Raw genomic sequence first — 24,204 nt, 5'->3', positions numbered from 1 at the left:
GTTTGTCCGAAGTCGGAAAAATTAGGGTTCAGGAGTGAAGAAACCGCCGAAACTGTTAACGAAAGCGGTGTCGTTCGTCGTAGACTCAGAGAGAGGAATTGAGGAATGTAACCTGAAGGCTGAAGCACGAATGTGGAGACGACGGAGACGACGGAGAAGGAGGAGGAAGAAGCAAAGACCTCGCCGGAATCAAAAAGCCTCAAAGTTTTTTTTTTAACGTACAATGAAAAGTGGAGGAGGAGGCTGAGTATATAAACAAGGAGTTTCTGCGTTGTATTCAAGTCAATGTAGCGTCTCTCCGACGCTCGGTTTGTTAACCGGGATTGATTTGGCCGGTTCGACCGGCTCACGTTGTATTCAAGTTAATTTAGCGTCTTTCAAACGCTCGGTTTGTAAACTGGGATTGATTGGACCGACTCGAATTATGGTTCATTTCCTCCCGGTTCGCCCGCGTGAATTTATTTTTTTCGGTTTCTTTAATTGTTTTACGATTTTTTACTTTTCTTTTTCCAATTTTATTTCTTTTTTTGGCCTCAACTTTTTTATCCTTTATTAGTAGATGATTTTTGGGGTCAACTTTTATCCTTTTTGATTAAATACGACATTTAACCAAAAATGAATAACCAAAAATGGTTTCAGTTAACTTTTTTGTTGTTGTTGTTTATCTTCTTTTCTTTTGTTCCTCAAGAACACAAAATCTAAGAGATTTTTCGGTTTGAAGAAGAACTCAATAATGGAAGCATGAATATATAAACAATACATCATTCCGAAACATGATCATACCTCGGAGATTGCCTACGACTCTGTACAGTGGCCAATATTTCGACTAGTGCTCATCATAAATATCATAACTGAATGAGAAATCACACACAACAGTAGAATTTAATCATGTATTTGGAAAACTGTTTTCTGATATCTGATGATGTATTGGTAAAAATATACATACTAGTACTATATTTTCTCCTAATCATACCATTCATTTAAAAGCGGTATAAGTTTCAATTTTCTCTTACCGGGTTTTAGGGGATCGTTTAGAGCAATGATCTTGACCGGGGCTCTAGGGAGGAGCAATGCGAAGGGCTTTCATATGTTTCCTCTCTACAAGAAGAATAAGGCATTTGAGTTTCGATCCCTCGACTCTAGTTCAGTCTTTTTTCTTGTTTAGGCTTCGTTTAGTGTAGTGAAAACTTCTTCGTCACTAAGTTTCTGTTGTCTCTTTACAGAGCCGGCTCTGAAGATATTAAGACCACAAGCCCATTTTTTTTTGGCCTACTATACATTACTTTTTTTGAAAAAGACTTGAAAAACAGAAAAAAAAATGAACTAGGGATTCGATCCCTTGACCCTTGGAAGAGTAACTCTTAGTCTTAACCAGTAGAACCAATGAAACTTTCAGAAAAATTTGGCCGAATATCAACTATATAATTTGGAGGCCACAAGCAGATGCTTCATCTGCCTGTGTCAAGGGCCGGCTCTGTCTCTTTATAAGTTTTAGTTTCTTTGGTTTTGGCTTTTCTATTTGTGGATTTTTGCCTCTCTAACTAGTTTTGGATTCGGTCTCTTTCTTTTGGGATTAGTTTTCCAAAGATTTTACCACATTCCGCCGATCTTTTATAATTCTTTTCAAAACTTATTTTTTTGTGCTATTATATACCATATTTTTTTTTGACTTTTCAGCATGCTTGTGTTTTTCCGGTGTCAAATGGGTCAGCCTATATCTATTTGGGCCGGCCCGCAATGGTCACTTTTTATTTTTGGAGCGCAACGGACCAACTGTTAGGAACACAAGCGAAAAAGTAATATCTAGACTTGTCTCTCTAAATCCAAAGATTAGCAGACTAACATGCATGCTTAAATTATTTATTTTTAAAAGAATTGAAATTAATCTTTAGAAATTTAAATTAACAATTTTTAAATTTAAAATAGCTTTAATATTACTCTTTTTTTGTAAATGTTATAATTTTTATACATTACGTTTTTTTAATTTTATTTTATCACATATTTCATATATTTTATCACATTAAATTTCCTTATTAAATTTCTACATATTTATTCATTTTTGGTTAAATGTCGTATTTAATCAAAAAGGATAAAAGTTGACCCCAAAAATCATCTACTAATAAAGGATAAAAAAGTTGAGGCCAAAAAAAGAAATAAAATTGGAAAAAGAAAAGTAAAAAATCGTAAAACAATTAAAGAAACCGAAAAAAATAAATTCACGCGGGCGAACCGGGAGGAAATGAACCATAATTCGAGTCGGTCCAATCAATCCCAGTTTACAAACCGAGCGTTTGAAAGACGCTAAATTAACTTGAATACAACGTGAGCCGGTCGAACCGGCCAAATCAATTCCGGTTAACAAACCGAGCGTCGGAGAGACGCTACATTGACTTGAATACAACGCAGAAACTCCTTGTTTATATACTCAGCCTCCTCCTCCACTTTTCATTGTACGTTAAAAAAAAAACTTTGAGGCTTTTTGATTCCGGCGAGGTCTTTGCTTCTTCCTCCTCCTTCTCCGTCGTCTCCGTCGTCTCCACATTCGTGCTTCAGCCTTCAGGTTACATTCCTCAATTCCTCTCTCTGAGTCTACGACGAACGACACCGCTTTCGTTAACAGTTTCGGCGGTTTCTTCACTCCTGAACCCTAATTTTTCCGACTTCGGACAAACGAGTACGGAAATTTCCGGTTCTTTATCTTGTGTGACATTCGTGAGACGTAGTTTTAGGTTAGTTAGATTGATTTCCATCGGATTCATAGATACTATTTGTTGAAGTTTATGTTATCGAATAGTGTTGGTTTTGATTTTTCGTACTCTGTTTTCGAATTTGATGATTCCTAGTTATGAATTACACGACTTGTGATGTTGCCTTGTTCAATGTCAATCCGATTACGAGTAATTGTGTTGTTAATTGGTGTATTCATGACTATCTTTATCTCTGTTTTGGTTTCAAAATCGTTTTCTTCACGCATGAACCAATTTAATTGGCTGTATCATGTTCATGATTTGGAACTTGATAACTTCCATTATGGTGTTTGCTAATGTTCATGTTTTCTTTTTTGTTGTACCAGGCTAGAAGAAACAATTCCTTTGGCTGAGGTCAGAGTCGTGAATATATAGACGAAGATGTTTGGTTCTTCTAATAATCGTAAGTGATTTTTGTACCTTATTGTTTATTTACTATGGGTTTTGTAGTGCCCTGTTTAGTTTGCACGGATCTTTCCTTTGCTACTTAATCAAATTTGGATATTTGTAGCTTTTGCAATGCTGACATGACCCGTTTAATATGTTTTACAGCTTTTGGACAGTCATCTAACAGCAGTCCATTTGGGACCCAAACTCAATCTTTGTTTGGGCAGACCAATAACCCGAGTAATAATCCTTTTGCTCCGAAACCCTTTGGTACTTCTACTCCTTTTGGCGCACAGACAGGGAGTTCTATGTTTGGGGGCACTTCAACCGGTGTGTTTGGTGCACCTCAAACTTCTTCACCTTTTGGTGCTTCACCACAAGCGTTTGGGAGCTCTACTCCGGCCTTTGGAGCATCTTCTGCTCCTGCATTTGGTAGTTCAACGTCACCTTTTGGTGGTAAGTACCTTATATGTATTTTACTGCATTAACTATACCAGGCCTGGAATAAACTATATGTCTTCATATTATGGGATAGATACATTGATAAGCCTGATGGAATAGGATATCCTTTCTCTCAGTAGGACTTAGATTGTAAAAATACACTTTTGCTACTCGTTTCTGATTTCTTCAAGCGTTTGATTACCTGTTAGTTTCAGGGTAGCAATATCCAAGTTTTATGGTGTTCATGAGATTTGTTACTACTTCCAAAATTAGTAGTCTTTTGGGTTTTCATCGTGACAATACTAGCTCCTGATCTGGTCTAGTTTGTTTGTTTTCTTTAGCCTACAGGGTCTCATTAGTCTTTTAATATATCTCTTTTGTGCACCTTTTCTAACGAAGAATGATAAATCTTTTCTTACAGGCACTTCTACGTTTGGTCAGAAGTCTTTTGGCCTCTCAACACCTCAGTCAAGTCCTTTCGGAAGCACCACACAGCAATCACAGCCTGCCTTTGGAAACAGCACTTTTGGTTCGTCTACACCTTTTGGTACCTCTAGCACGCCTGCCTTTGGTGCCTCAAACACTTCCGCATTTGGCGCCTCAAACACTTCCGCATTTGGCGCCTCAAACACTTCCGCGTTTGGAGCCACAAGCACACCCGGGTTTGGTGCCACAAGCACACCCGGATTTGGTGCCACTAGCACACCTGGGTTTGGTGCATCAAGCACGTCTGCCTTTGGCTCCAATAACACACCTGCTTTTGGTGCTGCAACTACTCCTTCATTCGGCTCCTCGAGCTCACCTGCATTTGGCGTGTCACCTGCTCCAGCCTTTGGTAGCTCTGGCAATGCATTTGGTAACAATGCCTTCAGTTCTGGAGGTGCTTTTGGTGCATCAAGCACTCCTGCGTTTGGGGCATCTAACACTCCTGCCTTTGGGGCATCAAGCACTCCTGCGTTTGGGGCATCTAACACTCCTGCCTTTGGGGCATCAAGTACCCCATCTTTTAATTTCGGTTCTTCCCCAGCTTTTGGACAGTCTACCTCAGCATTTGGTAGCAGTTCCTTTGGTTCTACACAATCTACCTTTGGAGCCCAAGGTTTTCTAGCTAGTCCTATTCAATTACAGCTTAGAAGTGAAAGTTCCCACCCATTTAATGGTAACTAATTATGTTCACATGTTTTGTTTTGCAGGTGCACAGGCTTCGACCCCAACATTTGGGGGTCAATCAACTATTGGGGGTCAACAAGGGGGGAGTAGGGTCATGCCTTATGCACCTACAACTGAGCCAGCATCGGGCACTAGTAACCAGACTGAGAGGCTACAATCTATATCTGCCATGCCTGCATACAAAGAAAAAAACCAGGAGGAGCTTAGGTGGGAGGACTACCAGCGAGGAGATAAAGGTCATATGCCAAACAAATCCATGTTATGCGTTTGTCTTAAGGTTAGATGTTTGTACTTTATTTACCAAAATATTGATTCTCTTGCTGTTTAATTTTCAGGTGGACAACGTCCTGTTGGTCAATCTCTTGGAGGTACTGGATTTGGTGTAACAAATTCTCAGCCTATATTCTCTTCGTCATCAGCTTTTAGCCAGACACCTGCAAATCCAGCAAACCCTTTTTCAAGCTCAATAGCCACTAGCGGTTTTGCACAGACGACTCCAACAACTAACACAATTTTTCCCCCTTCCTTTGGTCATCCCACTACCCCATCCTTTGGTCAACCCACTACCCCATCCATGTTTGGGTCAACTGTATCAAATACTACATCCGTTTTTGGACCATCCCCTAGTTTTGCAACAAACACATCACAGCCAGTTGGTTCATCAATATTTGGTTCAGCTCCTGCACATGGGTCAACTCCAGCATTTAACAATGGTGGAAATTTTAACAACAGTCAGTCATCTCCGCTGTTTGGTTCAAACCCCTCATATGCACAGAATACCACTCCTGCATTCAGCCAGACTAGTTCTTTGTTTGCACAGAATACCACTCCTGCATTAGGACAGACTAGTCCTGCACTTGGACAGAGTAACTTTCTCAGTACACCTATCACTGGCTCTGCGAACATGTTTTCAAGCTCTGCATCCCTAACTACAAACATCTCTCCCTTTGGTCAAACAACAGTGAGTTTCTTTTTAACTAATTTAAATGCCAGTTCACTTCAGAGTTGATGTCCCTTTCACTGCCGTTTTGAGTTATGTAGGGATTTCTAATATTAGTTTATTTTTGCAGCCTGCTGTTACACCCTTTCAATCAGCTCAGCCAACTCAACCATTAGGTGCTTTTGGTTTCAACAACTTTGGTCAAACCCAAATAGGTATGTCAATCAATCAAAGCACCCTGAATATTATCGTCTTGAATACTAGAAGCTAAGTCTTTTATGTTTATGTTCTGAAGCTAATACCACTGACGTTACAGGTGGAATGGGAACTTTTAGCCAAGGCAACTTTAAGCAAGTGTATGGTCTTTCTGACATCAGTGTTTCGACTCTTATTTCTTCTTTTAGATAATTTATTAACCCAGTAGTTTTATTGTACTTAGGAAGTTGCATCTCTGGAGCTTCATTCTTTTTTTTTTTTGTTTTGCTTTGACAGGCCTGCGATGGGTAACTCTGCTGTTATGCAACCAACTCCTGTTACAAACCCATTTGGAACACTTCCTGCTTTGCCTCAGATTTCAATTGCTCAAGGTGGAAATTCACCTTCGATTCAGTATGGTATCTCCAGCATGCCTGTAAGTTATTTCTGCCTTTTTCAACACCCACACACCACCTTTTTTTCTTTATAACTTTTTTCCAAATTTGAAGCAAATAAAATACATCTCCTCTCATAGATACAATGATACAGAAACAAATGACTGCTCCATGGTATTAACCCGTATATTTTCCTTTCTTCATAGGTCGTTGATAAGCCTGCTCCAGTTAGAGTATTACCACTCCTAACTTCTCGACACTTTTTACAAAGACGGGTCAGGCTACCTACAAGAAAATACCGTCCCGGTGATGATGGTCCAAAGGCATGTTTTCTGTTTTCTGAATTTTGGCTTTGTCTTGAATATATCTGTCTTTAGTTTTGTTACTGAGGTTCTTTCTACCTGTTTGTTCAGGTTCCATTCTTCAGCGATGAAGAGGAGAATTCCAGTACACCAAAGGCTGATGCGTTTTTCATTCCAAGGGAAAACCCTAGAGCTCTATTTATACGCCCAGTTGAAAGGGTAAAATCAGAACGTCCAAAGGATAGCCCGACCCCACTGCAGGAGAACGGTAAGCTTACCTTTTTATTGGCTTATTTATTGCAAGATTAGAGCCTTCGTTCAATTGCAAAAAGAAGCTTTCCGTTGTCCCAATAGCCCCCTTTTTTTCTAGACATGGCTCCAATAGTTTCTCTTAGATAAGAAGTAAGAAGTTTCCACTTAGAACATCTTACTTGATGCTACCTCTATAGCTGAACTTTCTATGGATACTTGGGACTCGGGAAATGACCTGTTTGCATATTAATATAGTGGCTTAATTTGATCATATCTGACCTTATTTTACATGTAAATTTCAGGTAAGAAGTCGAATGGGGTTACTAATGGAGCCAACCATGAGAGTGAGTATTTAAAATATGCATATGTAACAAAATAGTGATTAACGTTTGTGCATTGGTGAGGCCCATTCACTGACTCTACTGTTAATATTTGCAGAAAAGGATAACGGTGAAATTCGTGAAGCTACCCCGGCCAAAGCCAATCAGAAAACAAAGGGGACACATGAAAATGAAATTCGTGAAGCTACCCCGGCCAAAGCCAATCAGAAAACAAACGGGACACATGAAAATCATGGAGGCAACAAAGAAGGTTCACACAGTTCACCAAGTGGAGCAGATATCGAGTCATTGATGCCGAAGTTGCATCACTCTGAATATTTCACAGAGCCTCGGATCCCAGAACTGGCTGCAAAAGAAAGGGTTGAACCGGGTTATTGCAAGCGGGTAAAGGACTTTGTTGTTGGGAGACACGGTTGCGGGAGTATAAAGTTTCTAGGAGAGACGGATGTGTGTAAACTCGACCTGGAAATGGTGGTTCAGTTCAAAAACCGAGAAGTGAATGTGTACATGGACGAGAGCAAAAAACCACCAGTGGGTCAAGGATTGAATAAGCCGGCGGTAGTAACTTTGCTGAACATAAAATGTATGGACAAGAAGACTGGTACGCAAGTGAAGGAAGGCGAGAGATTGGACAAGTACAAGGAAATGCTGAAGAGGAAAGCTGAGGAACAAGGAGCTCAGTTTGTGTCTTATGATCCTGTGAATGGCGAGTGGACTTTCAAGGTCGAACATTTCAGTTCCTACAAGCTTGGAGATGAAGATGATGTGTAGTAACTAGAAAGATCATATGTAGACTAGTGTCCCGTTTTTTTTTGGTTCTGTTTTTACTTTTTGGGGTTTGTCTATTGGTCTGTTTTTGCAATATAATGTCAAAATGATGTCTTTTGCAATATAATGTCAACCTCTCTTTTCTATCAGTTTTATTAGGAAAAATTTACTTAGTTCTTGGATTATAAAAATTTCAGAGACCAATGAATAAAGATGTGTATATATCATTAATGATCAACCGGTTGAGTTGAATTGTCAAATTTTAGAAAATTCATATTGACTAAGTCACTAAGAAGACAAAAGAAGAAGAAAAGAGCCGTGGAGGAATACAAAACTAGCCTCACCACTAATATCTTCTTGTTTCTTGGTCTATTTAAACGATTAATTACTGACCTAAACTAAAAATAATTTAGACAAAACAAAGATGGGAGAGGAAGAGGAAGTGAAACTGTTGGGAACATGGTACAGTCCGGTCGTGTTAAGAGCAAAGATAGCTCTTCGTCTCAAATCGGTTGATTATGATTACGTTGAAGAAGATTTGTTCGGATCAAAGAGTGAGCTTCTTCTCAAATCGAACCCGGTTTACAAGAAAGTCCCGGTTCTCATCCACAAAAGTAAACCGGTTTGCGAGTCTCTTAACATCGTAGAGTACATCGATGAGACGTGGAGCTCATCTGGACCGTCCATTCTTCCTTCTCACCCTCATGATCGAGCTCTTGCTCGCTTCTGGTCTGCCTTCGTTGATGACAAGGTCAGTTTTTGGTGTCTTTTATCTGAAGTCCATCAAATTTAATTTTTCTTTTGTTGGGATCCTCTTTCAGTCTTTTGTCAAGAATTTGTAATGCGTGACCATTAATTTTATGCGATGAACTTTTGATATTTTAGCGAGATACTAATTAAGTAATTATATCTTTCTTTTGTTGGGATCCTCTTAATTTTAGGGGGTGTTATTGGTTCCTAATTTTCAAGGAATTTTGATGACTTCAATCAAATCCTACAAAGTCAATAAATAAAAGATTCTAAACTATTGATAGAGAGTTTTTTATAATCTTGTTGATTAGTTTTTCATAATCTTGTAAAGTTTCTCAAACAATTTCTCTATTTTGATAATACTTTTCATGACTTTCTATGACTTTATTTTGTGAAGAAAAGTGTACAAAGTCATGAACCAATAACATAATAATTTAATTCATTAACAGTCAGAGATTCTTTTGTTTTAATTGAATAACACAAAATTTTTACTGACTTTATAAGAGTATGAATCTAATAACCCCAAATTTACGATGATTTTACATTACTTTTTACAAATCTTAAATGAATAACACAAAACTTTAACATACTTTAAAAAAATCTTGATTGAATAACAACATATTCTACATGACTCTTTAAGTCACTAAAACTCTTTTGAAATCATAAACCAATAACACCCCCTTATTGTTTAGGCAGTATCTAGATTGTTGAAAACTTGAAATTAAATGGACCATGCAATATGAATTGTGAATACTTGAAATCTAGTCCTTTTTTTCTTGTTGCAACAAAAACTGAACTATTTATTTATCACTCTAAATAATTTGATGGATGATTGAAATTGGTCCGAAATATTTTCAATGAGTTAAAACTTGATCATTAGGATGATTTTACCATGAAATAATCATTATTTATTAAGAAGAAAACCGTTAAGCTTAATTTGTTTAAGATTTATAACAAATTTGTATTACAATATTTTTGCTAATTTTCCATTTCAAGAATGCAGTGGTTTCCGGCTTTGATGACAGCGGTGGTCACTAAATCGGAAGACGCAAAAGCAAAAGGCATGGAAGAAATGGAAGAAGGGTTGTTGCAACTCGAGGATGCGTTTATTTCTCTTAGCAAAGGGAAATCTTTTTTCGGCGGTGAAACAATCGGGTTCATGGACATTTGTCTCGGAAGCTTTTTAGTTTTCTTTAAAGCTAGAGAAAAGCTTAAAAAAGAAAAGGTTTTAGACGAATTAAAAACTCCTTCTCTTTATAGATGGGCCAACCAGTTTTTGTCAGATGAAACGGTGATGAATGTGGTGCCGGAGATAGATAGAGTTGCCAAGTTTATAGTAGAACTTGAGGATAGAGCTCAATCCGTTGCTCCTTAGCTCCTAGATCGGAAGACTACCGTAGAAATGTATTGTAATGCAAGGGTGCATGTAAATGTAAGAAGAAAATAAGTTGAAGTTTTAAAGTTTTAATTTGTAAGATATACTTTTTTGGCATTTATAATATGATGTAATGTATGCAGTATATGCAGTCTATTGTTCAAATTGACTCTTGTGTATCTTCAATTTACTATGCCTAGGAATTTCAGGTTTTTAAAATAAACTTCATAAGCTAAAGGTAAAGAGTAGTCTCGCCTCAAACATATACTCCCTCCGTTTCATAAAGAGTGTCGTTTTAAGGTTTTATTTTTGTTTCACAAAGAGTGTCGTTTTAGGTTTTCAATGAAAATTTAATGATTTTTTATGTTTTATGACCATTAGTATTCTGCAGATTGCTTTACTATTGGGCTGGGCAGATTATGTTTAGGTATATAGTTAATGATGTTTTTGTTTAGAAAAAATAAAAAATTTAATGTTTTCTTAATCTGTGTGCAAAACTCTAAAATGACACTCTTTGTGAAACAGAGGGAGTAGTTTTCTTCTTGGTTATTTTTTTGAGATTCATCTAAGTTTTACATGAATTCAACAATAATATTTTCACTAAGAAATGGCAAACAAAATCTATTACCAGAGAAAAACTTACAACACAACTTATCCTATAAAATGCGATATTTTTTTTTTATCTTTCATCAAAACTATCATTGGCTTTTAACTTAATACCAAAATTTACTTACTACTGATTGCTCGAATAATTATCCGATACACTTAACCACAATGTTGTATATGCGGAGTTGATCCACAAAGACCAAAAATACTCTAAAGATTTTCGAGACTCGTTCTTAACTAAAACGACAATGGTTATTTGGTTTTTGGATTATCAAGCAAAACAAGAAAACAAACAATTACTAACCAATTGATTAAACAAACGACAAGTGTTGGGTCTTAAGAAAATTTTCAGGGATTGAATAATAAAAATTGAATATGTCAAAAAGAATATATATATATATATAAAGAATTGGTTGGAAAAGTAACACATTTTGGAAATTGAAAAAGATTTGTGACAAAAATGAAGGAAGAAATAGATTAAGATTAGTGAAGATATTTTTTCTCACCGCTAAGATAGAAAACAAACCACTTTGGTTTCATAAAAGTTTGGTTTTAGAAATGTAAAAGAACTTTCAATTTTGGGCCCTCAAAATTCATGGGCCCTTTCTTACGTGCTGGTCTTCCTCTTGCAAAGAGACACCGCTGTACTTTCACGACATTAGTTGAGATTCGAAACAAAAATCAATCAGCTCTAAATTCTCCCGAAGAGCGAAGACGGGTGAGTACTTTATGACATTTCACTTTCTTCTTCGGAATATTATCCAATAATTTCTAATTTTGGGATCTTCTGGTCAGTATGTATCGGGTTTTGTTCAAACGAATCTGGTAGGGACTTTAAGAGCTAAAATTTTTTGTTTGACATTTGACTTTGTTCTTGACTTTATGCATCCTTCTTGGGAAAATTCTTGAATAATTCCATATAGGGGTCCTTTGGTCTGCCTTGGTAATCTTTAGTATTTATTTTGTTCTATAGATTCTGATGGGGGCTTGGTAGTGACTTTAGGAGCTAAAAACAAATCTCTACTTTGAACCTTTAAGAGACTCTTTTTGGCTTGATAATACTACTTGTGCAGGAGACTTATGGCTGAGACACTTTTGTCGTTTGGAGTCGAGAAGCTTTGGGACCTCCTTGTCCGAGAATCTGAGCGATTCCTAAGAGTAAAAGAGCAATATAATGAAGTTAAAGAACATCTACAAAGGTTAAGGGGTTTTTTGAATGATGCAGATGCCAAGAAACATACAAGTGCAATTGTGAGAAAAACTGTGGAAGACATCAAAGAAATTGTTTATGACGCAGAAGATATAATCGAAACCTTTCTTCTAAAAGAAGAAGCTGGAAAGACAAGTGGCATTTGGAACCGTGTGAAAAGATTGGCCTTGGTTATAGTGGACCATAGGGAACTTGGTTCCGATCTAAGAGCCATAAGTAAGAGGATCGATAAAGTGATTCACGATATGCAGATTCTTGGCGTACAACAGGTCATGGTCAATGAAAGGTATACGCAGTCTCTACAGGACGGACAAAGAGAAATGCGACAAAAGTTGTCCAGCGATTATGAAGACCATCTTGTGGGGTTGGAGAAGACTGTTGAGCAATTGGTTGGCTATTTAGTGAAGGAAGATAGCAGCCAAGTGGTTTCTATAACTGGAATGGGCGGTATTGGTAAAACCACCCTCGCAAGAAAAGTTTTTAATCGTAAGACTATACAATGTCATTTTGCAGGACTCGCGTGGGTATTTGTTACACAAAAGTTTACAAGGAAGCATGTGTGGCAGATGATCTTGCGGAAACTAAGGCCAGAATACAAAGTGTTAGAGATGCTAGAAAACGAACTTCTAGAAAAACTCTTTCAAGTGTTGGAAACACAAAACACTTTGATTGTCCTTGATGATATATGGAGAGAAGAAGATTGGGACATAATTAAACCAATGTTTCCACGGAAAAAAGGTGACACTCTATCATACATACATGAATTTATTCTCCTTTTTAATATAAGTACAAAAAAAGAGAAAGGGCATGCAGAACGAGACACACATATTGGTCATAAAGCATTATGTTCTTTTCGGTTAAGGAGGTATATAAAAAATAGTTATATTTTGTTTAGGTTGGAAGGTACTTCTTACTTCTCGCAACGAGAGTGTGGGATTGCGAGCAGATCGAAGATGTGTCACCTTCAAACCAACACTCCTAACCCCTGAAGAAAGTTGGACAATGTTTCAAAGGATAGCATTTCCTAGAGAAAACTCTACCGGTAAGCTTTAGGACTGTTTAATTAATTTTTGTTTTCTATATCGATCATAATCGAGCACTTTTTACTTAGGATGATCACTGTCCGAATTTCCTAAATAATATTTCTCGAATAGACATCATGTAATTTCACCATATCTTGATGATGTCATGTGTAGAATATAAGATTGATGAAGAAATGGAAGAGCTGGGTAAGAAGATGATCGAACATTGTCACGGACTACCATTGGCCATCAAAGTGTTAGGAGGGTTGTTAGCTGTCCAACACACATTAAGTGAGTGGAAAAGGGTATGTGCGAATATTAAATCTCACTTCAATGACAGCAATAACACTCCTGTTGACCAAATATTGTCTCTGAGCTATGAAGAGCTGCCTATTTCTCTGAAGCACTGCTTCCTCTACCTTGCCCGTTTTCAAGAAGATTATGCAATAGATGTCAGAGAATTGTCCTATTATTGGGCCGCAGAAGGAATACCAAAGTCGAGGTATTATGATGAAGCGACCATTCGAGAGGTCGCAGATGAATACATAGAAGAATTGGTGAAGAGAAATATGGTTATTTCAGAACGAGACATTCATACTTCGAGATTTGAGACATGTTGCTTGCATGAGATGGTGAGAGAGATTTGTTTGTATAAAGCTAAAGAAGAGAATTTCCTACAAATTATTGATGCAAGTAGCATTACCTCAACTTCAGACTCTTGGTATCATAGTGAACCTCGCAGACTCGTCATACATTCGTGTGATCATACATTTCTTATAAAGAATCCAAAAGTTAGATCTCTCTCATTGCGAGGCTCAATGTGGATGGCATCAGGTTTATGCTTTACAAAGGTACATTTGATGAGGGTGTTAGATCTTTTTGGAGTGGAGTTTAAAGGAGGGAAGTTACCCTCTAGCATTGGAAAGCTCATCCACTTGAGATATTTGAGTTTATATATGGCGAAGGTATCTTATCTACCCTCTTCTCTGGAGAACCTAACGTTACTCCTCTATTTGAATCTGAAAGTAAAAGCGGGATCTCCACTGAATGTGCCTAATATCTTGAAAGAGATGAAAGAACTGAGATACCTTTGGTTACCGGATGAAATGCATGATAAGACAAAGTTGGAATTAGGTAATCTAATCAACTTGGAGACGTTGGAGAATTTCTCAACAAAGCATAGCAGCGTGAGGGATCTTCACTGTTTGACAAAGCTCGAGACTCTCTCAATCTTATTCAACGGCAAGGGGTGTACTAAGAAAACCCTATCTTCATCTCTAAGTGAACTTAGACACTTGGAAAATCTTACTATTGATGGTTACACGAGTGATGAGGAAGGATTAATTTTTGATTGTGTTCATCTTAAACACCTGCAGTTGAGCATATATATGCCAAAGTTACCTGATGTGCAATATTTTCCTTCTCACCTTACAACCATAAATCTGAAGATTTGTCATTTGGAGGAGGATCCGATGCCGATTCTAGAGAAGCTGCTTCACTTATCTCGGGTCAAATTATCATTTAAATCTTTTTGTGGGAAGAGAATGGTTTGTTCGGGCGGCGGGTTTCTTAAATTGCATATGCTTTCAATATGGGGACTACTGGAGTGGGAAGAGTGGATAGTAGAAGAAGGCTCCATGCCCCTTCTTCACACTCTGAATATTAGTGACTGTAAGAAATTAAAGGAGTTCCCTAATGGGCTGCAATTCATCTTTTCTTTAAAGGATCTGATTATGGGAAAGGAATGGAAGGAGAGACTGTCGAAAGGAGGAGTAGATTATTACAAAGTCCAGCACATCCCTTTTGTTAAATTTACTAGCGGGTGTACTACGGAAACTCTGTCTTCATCTCTAGGTGAACTGAGACACATAGAAAATCTTACTATAAGCGATCACAGGGCTGAGACAAGTGAAGTTTTTTTGGATAATGCCATGCGTGAGGCATTAGACACAAAACGGAAGGAAAATACTTTTCGCAGCCATGATTCTACGAAAGAGATGGCTCAACCAGAATGCGTATCAGTCTTTTCATGCAATGACAGCCATGATGTGGACGAGACACAGTTCATGGAAGCCATCTTAAAAGAGTTGCACGAGCGAGGGATCACACCTTTGACGTATAATCTTTCAGGAAGAGAGAACTTGAACGTAGAAATGTTAAACAGATCTAGTGTTGGTATTATGGTATTTTCAAATAGTTACGTTTGTTCTAAACAGTCCTTGGATCATCTTGTGGCAATCATGGAGCATTGGAAAGCGAAAGACATTGTAATTATCCCTATATATTTTAAAGTGACACTTCAACACATTTGTGGGTTGAAAGGCATGTCTGAAGCAGCATTTCTGCACCTTCAGAGTTCTGTCCAGGAAGACAGAGTTCAGAAATGGAAGATGGCTCTGGCTGAAATAGAATCCATTGATGGACATGAATGGACAAAAGGGTAACTTGATTTCTTTTAATTTTGCCTTTACTATTTGACAATTTTTGCAATGGGGAAACTGTTCCTTTGGAAACTTTTCTAGGATTCAATGTACTTATTAACACTTTCTAGTTTTTGTGTGCGTTTTGCAGGACTGAGGTTATGCTTGCTGAGGAAGTTGTTAGAAACGCATGCTTAAGGTTATATTCGAAAAATAGCAAGAATCTGGTCAGAATCTTAGCATTGTTAAATCAGTCCCATCCTTCAGATGCTGAAATTGTGGGAATTTGGGGTATGGCAGGAATAGGTAAGACATCTATTGCTAGAGAAATTTTTGGAATTCTAGCTCCACAATATGATATGTGTTACTTTCTGCAAGACTTTGATCTAACATGTCAAACAAAAGGGCTGAGGCAAATGCGTGATGATTTATTTTCTAAAATATTTGGGGAAGAAAAACTAAGTATAGGCGCTTCTGATATAAAAACGAGTTTCATGAGGGACTGGTTCCAGGAAAAAACGATTCTTCTTGTTCTCGATGACGTGAGTAATGCTAGAGATGCAGAAGCTGTAGTTGGAGGGTTTTGTTGGTTTTCTCATGGACACAGAATCATCTTAACCTCTAGGAGAAAACAAGTTCTTGTACAATGCAGGGTTAAAGAGCCATACGAGATCCAAAAGTTATGCGAGTTTGAATCTTCTCGTCTCTGCAAGCAATATTTGAATGGAGAAAATGTGGTCATCTCAGAGCTTATGAGCTGCAGTAGTGGTATTCCATTGGCTCTCAATGTTCTGGGTTCCTCTGTATCAAAGCAGCATAGAAGCAATATGAAGGAACATCTCCAAAGCTTGCGGAGAAATCCTCCAACTCAGATTCAAGACGAATTCCAGAAAAGCTTTGGTGGACTAGACGAAAACGAAAAGAACATATTTTTGGATCTTGCATGTTTTTTCACAGGGGAGAACAAAGATCATGTGGTGCAATTACTTGATGCTTGCGGGTTTCTTACATATTTGGGAATCTGTGATCTCATTGACGAGTCTCTCATTAGCGTTGTAGACGATAAAATCGAGATGCCTGTTCCTTTTCAAGATATTGGTCGATTTATAGTTCATGAAGAAGGCGAGGATCCATGCGAACGTAGCAGATTGTGGGACTCTAAAGACATCGCTAATGTATTGACACGCAATTCCGTAAGTTGACATTTGCTTAGTTCTTTTAACCTCCTGATACTTCATAATTATCCTTACTTTAGTTTTTATTGTCTTCGTCAGGGAACTGAAGCGATTGAAGGCATTTTCCTGGATGCTTCTGACTTGAACTATGAGCTTAGTCCTACTATGTTTAGTAAGATGTATAGACTAAGATTGCTGAAGCTCTATTTTTCCACCCCTGGGAACCAGTGCAAGCTAAGTCTATCTCAAGGCCTCTACACTTTGCCCGATGAGCTCAGGTTACTTCATTGGGAGAATTACCCTCTGGAATGCTTGCCTCAGAAATTTAATCCTGAGAACCTTGTAGAGGTAAACATGCCCTATAGCAACATGGAGAAGCTATGGGAAGGGAAGAAAGTAAGTATTGACATTATGGTGTTTTAAGATGCTTACATTAATTTATAAGCTTGCATTTGATGACTCATTTCGGTTATTGATGTTTTAAACAGAATCTCGAGAAGCTAAAGAGAATTAAACTGAGTCACTCCAGAAACTTAACTGACGTCATGGTGTTATCAGAAGCCTTGAACCTTGAACATATTGATCTCGAAGGATGTATTAGTCTGGTTGACGTTAGCACATCTATTCCTAGTTGTGGGAAGCTTGTTTCATTAAATTTGAAAGACTGTTCTCAGTTGCAAAGTCTGCCTGCCATGTTTGGGTTAATATCTCTCAAGCTTCTTCGTATGTCTGGCTGCTCAGAGTTCGAGGAGATTCAGGATTTTGCACCAAACTTGAAAGAGTTATATCTAGCTGGGACTGCCATAAAGGAACTTCCATTGTCAATCGAGAATCTCACTGAACTTATTACGCTTGATCTTGAGAACTGCACAAGGCTTCAGAAACTACCAAATGGAATAAGCAACTTGCGATCTATGGTGGAGCTTAAGCTGTCTGGCTGTACAAGTCTTGATCCCAGAAGCATGGAAGCTACATTGGACGACACATGATTCACGCATGGTAGGGGAGGTCTCTCATAACAAAACAAAAGGTGTTTCACTGTTGGTAATTTTGTATTGCATTTCACTTAGTATTAGGTTCGCGTAGCTAATGTGTTAAAACTCGTTGGTACACTTGTTCCATAAAGTTGCAGTGACCATCATGGTAGCTTCATTGGTTTATTATCCCATCACCAATTGATTTTTATTCGTACAAAAAAGTTGTTAGTAAAAATTCATGTTACATTATCATTAATCCATTATGCTAGCTGCATTGCTTTAGCATCTTATTACCAAATTGATTGTGATAATTAGAATGAAACTGTTAATCTCTAATTGTTAACCACAAGGAACTGATACATCGTATAGAAGAGTGAACCTTCATAGCACATCACTAGAAACTATAGAATGCATACTTTTATAATAGTTTTTCCTCTGTATTTATAGCTATTCAGCCCACTAATTCTGTTACATTTCTATTTCAACCCAATAATTTTCTTCAGCCACGCTTGTTACCCTCATGTGCGTAAACTAACCCATCTTCAGGTCCCACCAAAACTGAAGCTGGACCATTTTATTATATAAAGGTCTCACCTTAGTTTCCTTTTTTTTTTCTGAACCAATGCAAAAATAACAAGTGGCCAAAGGTTGCCTTGAAGACTTTCTGGCCAAAAGTAGGTGCTGACTTGGAGTCAACTCTTATCCTTAGAAAACAAACAGATCAGTTGATTGAGAAGCAAATTTCCGGAGGCGATTATTACTTTTCTCTCTTTAGTTTTGGTGGTGGAAGGTACTTCGATTTTTTTGTATTCCTTTTTTTTTTTTTTTATATCAGTATTGTTCATGTCTTTGTAGAAAGATCTGTTGATTAGATCCAACAAAACTAGTATAGTTATTCGGTAAATTTTGCAAAAGAATATATCTGAATTGTGAACTCATGGATCCTCTTCAAGTGATTATTGACTACTACTTTCATTGTTAAGCAGGAGACTAATTATGGCTGAGACACTTTTGTCGTTTGGAGTTGAGAAGCTTTGGGACCTCCTTGTCCGAGAATCTGAGCGATTTCAAGGAGTTAAAGAGCAATTTAATAGATTAAAAAGTGATTTGAATATGTTAAGGTGCTTTTTGGAAGATGCAGATGCCAAGAAACATACAAGTGCAATGGTGAGGAACACTGTCAAAGAGATAAAGGAAATTGTTTATGACGCTGAAGATATAATCGAAACCTTTCTTCTAAAGCAAGAATTGGGAAAAACAAATGGCATGATCAGGAACAGTGTGAGAAGGTTTTCTAAACGCATGGGGCTTGCTTTCGATATTAGAGCAATAAGCGAGAGGATCTCTAAGGTGATTCGGGATATGCAGAGTCTTGGCGTACAACAGGTCATTGTCAATGAAAGGGATACAAAATCTCTACAGGAAAGACAAAGGGAAATGCGACAAACGTTTTCTAGCGATGATGAAGATCATCTTGTGGGGCTGGAGAAGAGTGTTGAGCAATTGATTGGCTACTTGGTGGAGGAAGATAGTAGTCAAGTGGTTTCTATAACTGGAATGGGCGGTATCGGTAAAACAACCCTCGCAAGACAAGTTTTTAATCATGAGACAGTAAAAAGTCATTTTGCAGAACTCGCGTGGGTATGTGTTTCACAACAACTTTCAAGGAAGTATGTGTGGCAGTCGATCTTGCGGAAACTTGGGCCAGAGTATAAGGTGTTAAAGATGACAGAAGACGAACTTCAGGAAAAACTTATTGAAGTGTTGGAAACACAAAACACTTTGATAGTCCTTGATGATATATGGAGGGAAGAAGATTGGGACATAATTAAACCAATGTTTCCACGGAAAAAAGGTGACATTCTATCATACATAATTACATACATTAAATAATTCTCTCTTTAATATATGTAATTTTCACCTTCTGAGTAAAAAAAATATAAGGTCAGAACCAGACACACATATTGGTCATAAAGCAATATGTTATTTTCTGTTAGAAATTATATAAAAATTAGATATGTATAGGTTGGAAGGTACTACTTACTTCTCGTAACGAAGGCGTGGGATTGCGAGCAGATCCAAAATGTTTCACCGCTAAACCAAATTGTCTAGCTCTCGAACAATGTTGGACAATTTTCCAAAGGATAGTGTTTCCTAGAGAAAACTCCACCGGTAAGCTTTAAGACAGTTTTATTAATAAAACTCTACTAATTAAGATTATCACAATCTACTTTTCCTTAATAGTATCTCTCTAATACTTACGGGTATTCATGTAATGTCACCATATCTTGATGATGTCGTGTGTAGAATATAAGGTCGATGAAGAAATGGAAGAGATGGGTAAGCAGATGATCAAACATTGTGGAGGTCTACCGTTGGCTGTAAAAGTGTTAGGAGGGTTGTTATCTGCGCAATACACATTTCATGAGTGGAAAAGGGTATATGAGAATATTAAATCGCACATTGTTGGAGGAACTAGCTTCGACGACAGAAATATTAGTTCGGTTTATCATATATTGTCTCTGAGCTTTGAAGAGCTGCCTATTTATTTGAAGCAATGCTTCCTCTACCTTGCCCATTTTCCCGAAGATTTCCAAATAGATGTTGGGAAGCTGTCCTATTACTGGGCTGCAGAAGGAATACCAAAGCCGAGGTATTATGATGGAGCGACCATTGGAGAGGTCGCAGATGGATACTTAGCAGAATTGGTCAAGAGAAACATGGTAATTTCTGAAAGAGACGTTAGTACTTCAAGATTTGAAACATGTCAGTTGCATGACATGATGAGAGAAGTTTGTCTACATAAAGCAGAGGAAGAGAATTTCGTACAAATTGTTGATGCAAGAAGCTCAACTTCAATATCTCAATCTCCTTGTAAATCTCGCAGACTCGTCATACAATCGTCTTGTGATACAATTGATATGAATCAAAAGCTTAGATCTCTCTTGCAGCTCCATTGGATGGAAACAAAGCTATGTTTCACAAGGCTACAGTTGATGAGGGTGTTAGATCTCTCTGGAGCCGATTTTATGGGATATAAGTTACCGCCTAACATTGGAGAGCTCATTCACTTACGATACTTGAATTTAAACCAAGTAAGGGTAACTCATCTACCTTCTTCTATCCGGAATCTGAAGTTGCTCCTTTATTTGAATATAGATGTATCGCCTGTATTTCCAGTTTACATGTCCAATGTCTTGAATGAGTTGCGAGAATTGAGATACCTCGCTTTACCGAGTAAAATAAAAGGTGAGACAAAGTTGGAATTAGGTAATCTAATCAACTTGGAGAGACTTGGTAATTTCTCAACAAAGCATAGCAGTGTGGCGGATCTTCACCATATGACAAGGCTAAGGGGTCTCTCAATCATATTTAACGGCGAGGATTGTACTTTGGAAATTCTAGCTTCATCTCTTCGTGGATTGACACACCTCGAAAATCTTACTATTAGGTAAGATATAAAGGTGTTTCTAGTGAGAAATCTTCTTTAGCTATCATTTGGCATGTATAATCCAAAGGCTTTGTGTCAGAAATTGATTTTAATACGTCAGTATTAAGTTTGAGTTTAAATATATGTGAAAAAAGAAAAGAAACTTAGACTTTCATTCAGTTATATTAGCATAAAGGTAGTTATATCTAACCAACGAGGAAGGATACTGTCTCTTCTCCTCAAGGACAGTCCACTAGATCAAAACCATCTTCTACTCCTGAAAACTCAAACTCTCTGGGCCCTCCATGTTAATCTAAAAGAAGAACATGGTTCTATTTCTGATTTGCTAAATCTTTTCTAACTAATTAAAGAAAATTATGCTGAGACTTATCCAACAATATAACAAGTGGCTGTCACTATGCAGCAAAATAGTAAAGTCTCTTACTATACATGCTTCTTTCCTTCTTATAGTGGAAAAATCATTTTAACTTTTATAGAGTGAGAATATATGACATGCTTCTTCTTCTTTCTTCACTTATGTATTATCCTTAGTTAGCATGTTTATATTCTCTTCTCTTCGACATATCATCAATCAACATTCATGCCATTTTTCAAAGTAATCTAATTCCTAGAATCAATTAGATATAGGCACACCAAATCAATGATTGATCAAATAAAGATCGCAAAAAAAATCAAAGGACGAACATAGAGAGAATATATATATTAAGGGTCACAAGGGAAAACAAAGAAAACATTGATCGATGAAGGCTCTACTTCACAAAGACCCGAGACTCTCTATGTTATTAGGGTAAACATTCATGGTGTACATATACTCCTCAACAAGTCTAAATTCATCACCGACAGTTTCGACTTCTCTAATACTGTTTCTCCTGGAATCAAAATATAGGATATAAACCGATTTAGAAAACCCCCATGTTGCAAAAGTAAGCTCACCAGTATTACTAACACCTTTGAAGTGTAGCTTTTTCTTCTGTTTTGGTTTCATTTCAGAAAATGGTAAAACAAAGCGTTTATGCGTCCATTTGTGTCTATCTCCATCCATCAAAATCCACAGATCAATAGAAGAGAAAATCAGAGTATCAACTAAGGCTAATCTTCCCTCATACGATATCAAATACGAACACAAATGAGAACTACCCTCCGGATATTTGATCTGATTGAACTTTTCAGATCGGACATTAAAGCTCATTATACGGTGTTTAAAAACATCAACAAGGGCTCCATAGTACATGACTCCATTAATGCATCCACCATAACGTAGAGTAGGTTTATGCCTAGGGACACCGTTGGTTATTATTCTCCATGATCCTTGTCCTTGAGCTCCCAATGTAAGAATGCAAATCTTGGAGTCTACAAAAACACGTAGTACTATGTATTTCTTATCAATCTGATCATATCTCAAAATGCATCCTTTGTAGTATTCCCCTTCAGCCGCTTCAGGTTCAGGTAAAGTGAAGACCCGTTTCAGGTAGGGTTCCAAATCATGAGCTGTTTAGTACCTTCCAAGAAAAACAAGCCGTGCACGTAATAATAATCAAAGAGGTTACCAAAATTAGGTTTTGTAAATTGATAACTTCCCACACAAGAAAATTGACCGTCGGGACTATTCTTGTGTAGGGGAGACGAGAAAACGAACAGAATGTCGCCTTTTTGGACGGTTAGCAGTCCAGAAGGCCCCGATGCCAAGGACCGAGTCGCAAAGGAGTTGATGAAATATTGACTAGTGGTGATGGTGGACCAAAGCTTAGAGACGGAGCGAAATCTCCCAACCGATTTTGCAGGAAGTCTTGAGAGTATCTGGATGGTTAAATCCAGAGGAATATGTTCTGATTGAGATGTATCATTATCACGTGAGGGCCGGCCCTGAGGGTAGCGGAATGAAGCAAATGAATGGGGCCCCCAATTTTTTTAAAAAATTTTGCTAGAAAAAATATTTGTAAATAAGCCTCCAAAAAATATTATTTTTAAGAAAAGACCTCCAGATTTTATAACTGTTTATAATAACCCTAAACAATTATATTTTGTTGCTTTGACCCCCAAATTTCTAGGACCAGTCCTGTGTGAGGACCTTGTCGATGAATATTGTGTTCTTCTCCCCGTCTTCTCTTCCATGGCCGACCGCTCCACTCTTTCACTTTCTCAAAATCCTAATTGAGAATACTCATTTGATTCTTAATATAATATTACAATTTTTATATTATATTTTAAAAATTAGGGAACTTTTGTCGTAAATTTTTACGGAAGAAACTTATTAATTTTTGGAAACTTATCAATTTACATTATAACTATATTCAATTATTAATTATATGTATGTATATCTTCTATAATAGTAACAATAATTAAATAGTTAATATTAATATATAGGACTCCATGATAATAACAAAATATTTATTTGATAAATAAATTTATATTTATAGGAAACAGTCAAAACTCACAAGGAAACGATCGTGCCCTAACTTAACAATTTGTCTCCATATATCGAGAGAGAGAAAAGAGTGGACAAGCTTTGAAAGTGAAAAACTTAGGTTGAAACTTGTAAGAATAATGACGACAATGTCAGATCTTGCTGTGGATTTGATAGGGGAGATACTCTCTAGGGTTCCGCTAACATCTCTGAGCGCAGTACGATGTACTTGCAAATCGTGGAAAGCTTTATCTAAGCATCAGATTGTTGGTAAAGCAGAAGTAGCAGCAACAAAGCAGTTTTTGGGGTTCATGGTAGTGGGTTCTAGGGTTTGTTCCTATTGGAGTGTATATGTGTATATTAATGTATTGGTTTAGTAGCTAGATTAGATCCGGTTAAGTAAACCGAGATTGAGCAATTGTATATAAACCTCTTGGAAAGATTCTTCCTAATCTTAATGAGAAAATTATCTTCATATTAACTTTTCTCTCAACGTTTCTCTTCCGCTAACATGGTATCAGAGCCTTCAAGCTCAGATCTCTATTGATTTCGATCTGATTTCTTCGTTTTCTTTGCGCTAGATCCATCCTCTACAATGGTGAAAGCTGTCATAGCTCGGAAATCCGCTCGATCGAAGTCTGGAACAAGTTCTTCAGCTCGGAAAGTGTCACGATCTACCGGTGTTGCTGAATCTCCTCCGATCTCTCCTCCAGCTACTAGATCTCGTAGTTCTGGAGCATCGCGAGCAAATGCATCATCGGACTTCTCAAATCCATCGCACTCTCCGTTCTTTCTTCACAGCGCCGATCATCCAGGTTTGACTCTCGTTGCTTTTCGTTTAGATGGCACAAACTATGATGATTGGGAAGCTGCTAT

The 24,204-nt window shown here is 37.5% G+C and overlaps 6 protein-coding genes across 9 annotated transcripts in view; 5 read left to right on the top strand and 1 right to left on the bottom strand.

Moving 5' to 3' along the window:
- LOC9322736 overlaps positions 1 to 518 on the top strand; it is a 23,958-nt gene extending 23,440 nt beyond the window's left edge. The window contains exon 10 of the mRNA XM_021034636.1: positions 206 to 518. The gene's annotated coding sequence lies outside the window, so the exon portion shown is untranslated. The remainder of the gene's footprint in view (positions 1 to 205) is intronic.
- A 1,617-nt stretch (positions 519 to 2,135) lies between these two features.
- Positions 2,136 to 8,105, top strand: LOC110230773 (nuclear pore complex protein NUP98B). Of its 3 annotated transcripts, none has more exons than XM_021034622.1 (13): positions 2,136 to 2,560; positions 3,074 to 3,150; positions 3,300 to 3,590; positions 3,997 to 4,674; positions 4,769 to 4,981; positions 5,081 to 5,706; positions 5,816 to 5,900; positions 6,002 to 6,041; positions 6,178 to 6,316; positions 6,482 to 6,598; positions 6,689 to 6,845; positions 7,132 to 7,173; positions 7,268 to 8,105. In XM_021034622.1, the coding sequence occupies exons 2-13, from the start codon at positions 3,129 to 3,131 to the stop codon at positions 7,939 to 7,941; spliced, it is 3,084 nt and encodes a 1,027-aa protein (XP_020890281.1). In that variant the 5' UTR covers positions 2,136 to 2,560; positions 3,074 to 3,128; the 3' UTR covers positions 7,942 to 8,105. The 3 variants fall into 3 exon arrangements, with proteins under 3 accessions (XP_020890281.1, XP_020890279.1, XP_020890280.1); XM_021034620.1 differs by having other exon boundaries at positions 2,136 to 2,674; XM_021034621.1 differs by having other exon boundaries at positions 2,136 to 2,729.
- A 210-nt stretch (positions 8,106 to 8,315) lies between these two features.
- Positions 8,316 to 10,165, top strand: LOC9324256 (glutathione S-transferase U15). Its single transcript, XM_002888147.2, has 2 exons — positions 8,316 to 8,689; positions 9,692 to 10,165. The coding sequence occupies exons 1-2, from the start codon at positions 8,363 to 8,365 to the stop codon at positions 10,061 to 10,063; spliced, it is 699 nt and encodes a 232-aa protein (XP_002888193.1). The 5' UTR covers positions 8,316 to 8,362; the 3' UTR covers positions 10,064 to 10,165.
- A 1,164-nt stretch (positions 10,166 to 11,329) lies between these two features.
- LOC9322735 (probable disease resistance protein RXW24L) lies at positions 11,330 to 18,188 on the top strand. Of its 2 annotated transcripts, XM_002888146.2 has the most exons (8): positions 11,330 to 11,387; positions 11,743 to 12,617; positions 12,775 to 12,921; positions 13,076 to 15,341; positions 15,473 to 16,514; positions 16,596 to 16,892; positions 16,985 to 17,526; positions 18,112 to 18,188. In XM_002888146.2, the coding sequence occupies exons 2-7, from the start codon at positions 11,750 to 11,752 to the stop codon at positions 17,483 to 17,485; spliced, it is 5,121 nt and encodes a 1,706-aa protein (XP_002888192.2). In that variant the 5' UTR covers positions 11,330 to 11,387; positions 11,743 to 11,749; the 3' UTR covers positions 17,486 to 17,526; positions 18,112 to 18,188. The 2 variants fall into 2 exon arrangements, with proteins under 2 accessions (XP_002888192.2, XP_020890273.1); XM_021034614.1 differs by lacking the exon at positions 18,112 to 18,188 and having other exon boundaries at positions 16,985 to 17,771.
- Positions 18,178 to 21,078, top strand: LOC110230778 (probable disease resistance protein At1g59620). The gene is made up of 4 exons (XM_021034629.1): positions 18,178 to 18,263; positions 18,460 to 19,328; positions 19,499 to 19,645; positions 19,781 to 21,078. Exons 2-4 carry the CDS (start codon positions 18,470 to 18,472, stop codon positions 20,926 to 20,928), a joined length of 2,154 nt encoding a protein of 717 aa, XP_020890288.1. The 5' UTR covers positions 18,178 to 18,263; positions 18,460 to 18,469; the 3' UTR covers positions 20,929 to 21,078.
- Positions 21,079 to 21,638: 560 nt separating this feature from the next.
- Positions 21,639 to 23,036, bottom strand: LOC9324255 (putative F-box protein At1g59675). The gene is given in 4 exon segments (XM_021035082.1): positions 21,639 to 21,793; positions 21,871 to 21,924; positions 22,459 to 22,787; positions 22,959 to 23,036. Coding segments are annotated over 4 exon segments (576 nt in total). The 3' UTR covers positions 21,639 to 21,678.
- Positions 23,037 to 24,204: the final 1,168 nt, after the last annotated feature.

This window comes from Arabidopsis lyrata (assembly GCF_000004255.2).
Source record: "Arabidopsis lyrata subsp. lyrata unplaced genomic scaffold ARALYscaffold_2, whole genome shotgun sequence".
NCBI lineage: Eukaryota > Viridiplantae > Streptophyta > Magnoliopsida > Brassicales > Brassicaceae > Arabidopsis > Arabidopsis lyrata.
This window is presented reverse-complemented; position numbering and strand designations above follow the sequence as displayed.

Coding starts and splice junctions, on each gene's coding strand:
- LOC110230773 (XM_021034622.1), top strand. CDS start 3,129: ATGTTTGGTTCTTCTAATAATC. Junction 6,317..6,481: donor ATGGTATCTCCAGCATGCCT/GTAAGTTATTTC, acceptor CTTTCTTCATAG/GTCGTTGATAAGCCTGCTCC. Junction 7,174..7,267: donor TAATGGAGCCAACCATGAGA/GTGAGTATTTAA, acceptor TAATATTTGCAG/AAAAGGATAACGGTGAAATT.
- LOC9324256 (XM_002888147.2), top strand. CDS start 8,363: ATGGGAGAGGAAGAGGAAGTGAAACTGTTGGGAACATGGTACAGTCCG. Junction 8,690..9,691: donor CTGCCTTCGTTGATGACAAG/GTCAGTTTTTGG, acceptor TCAAGAATGCAG/TGGTTTCCGGCTTTGATGAC.
- LOC9322735 (XM_002888146.2), top strand. CDS start 11,750: ATGGCTGAGACACTTTTGTCGTTTGGAGTCGAGAAGCTTTGGGACCTC. Junction 12,922..13,075: donor TCCTAGAGAAAACTCTACCG/GTAAGCTTTAGG, acceptor TGTCATGTGTAG/AATATAAGATTGATGAAGAA. Junction 16,893..16,984: donor AGCTATGGGAAGGGAAGAAA/GTAAGTATTGAC, acceptor TGTTTTAAACAG/AATCTCGAGAAGCTAAAGAG.
- LOC110230778 (XM_021034629.1), top strand. CDS start 18,470: ATGGCTGAGACACTTTTGTCGTTTGGAGTTGAGAAGCTTTGGGACCTC. Junction 19,329..19,498: donor AATGTTTCCACGGAAAAAAG/GTGACATTCTAT, acceptor AGATATGTATAG/GTTGGAAGGTACTACTTACT. Junction 19,646..19,780: donor TCCTAGAGAAAACTCCACCG/GTAAGCTTTAAG, acceptor TGTCGTGTGTAG/AATATAAGGTCGATGAAGAA.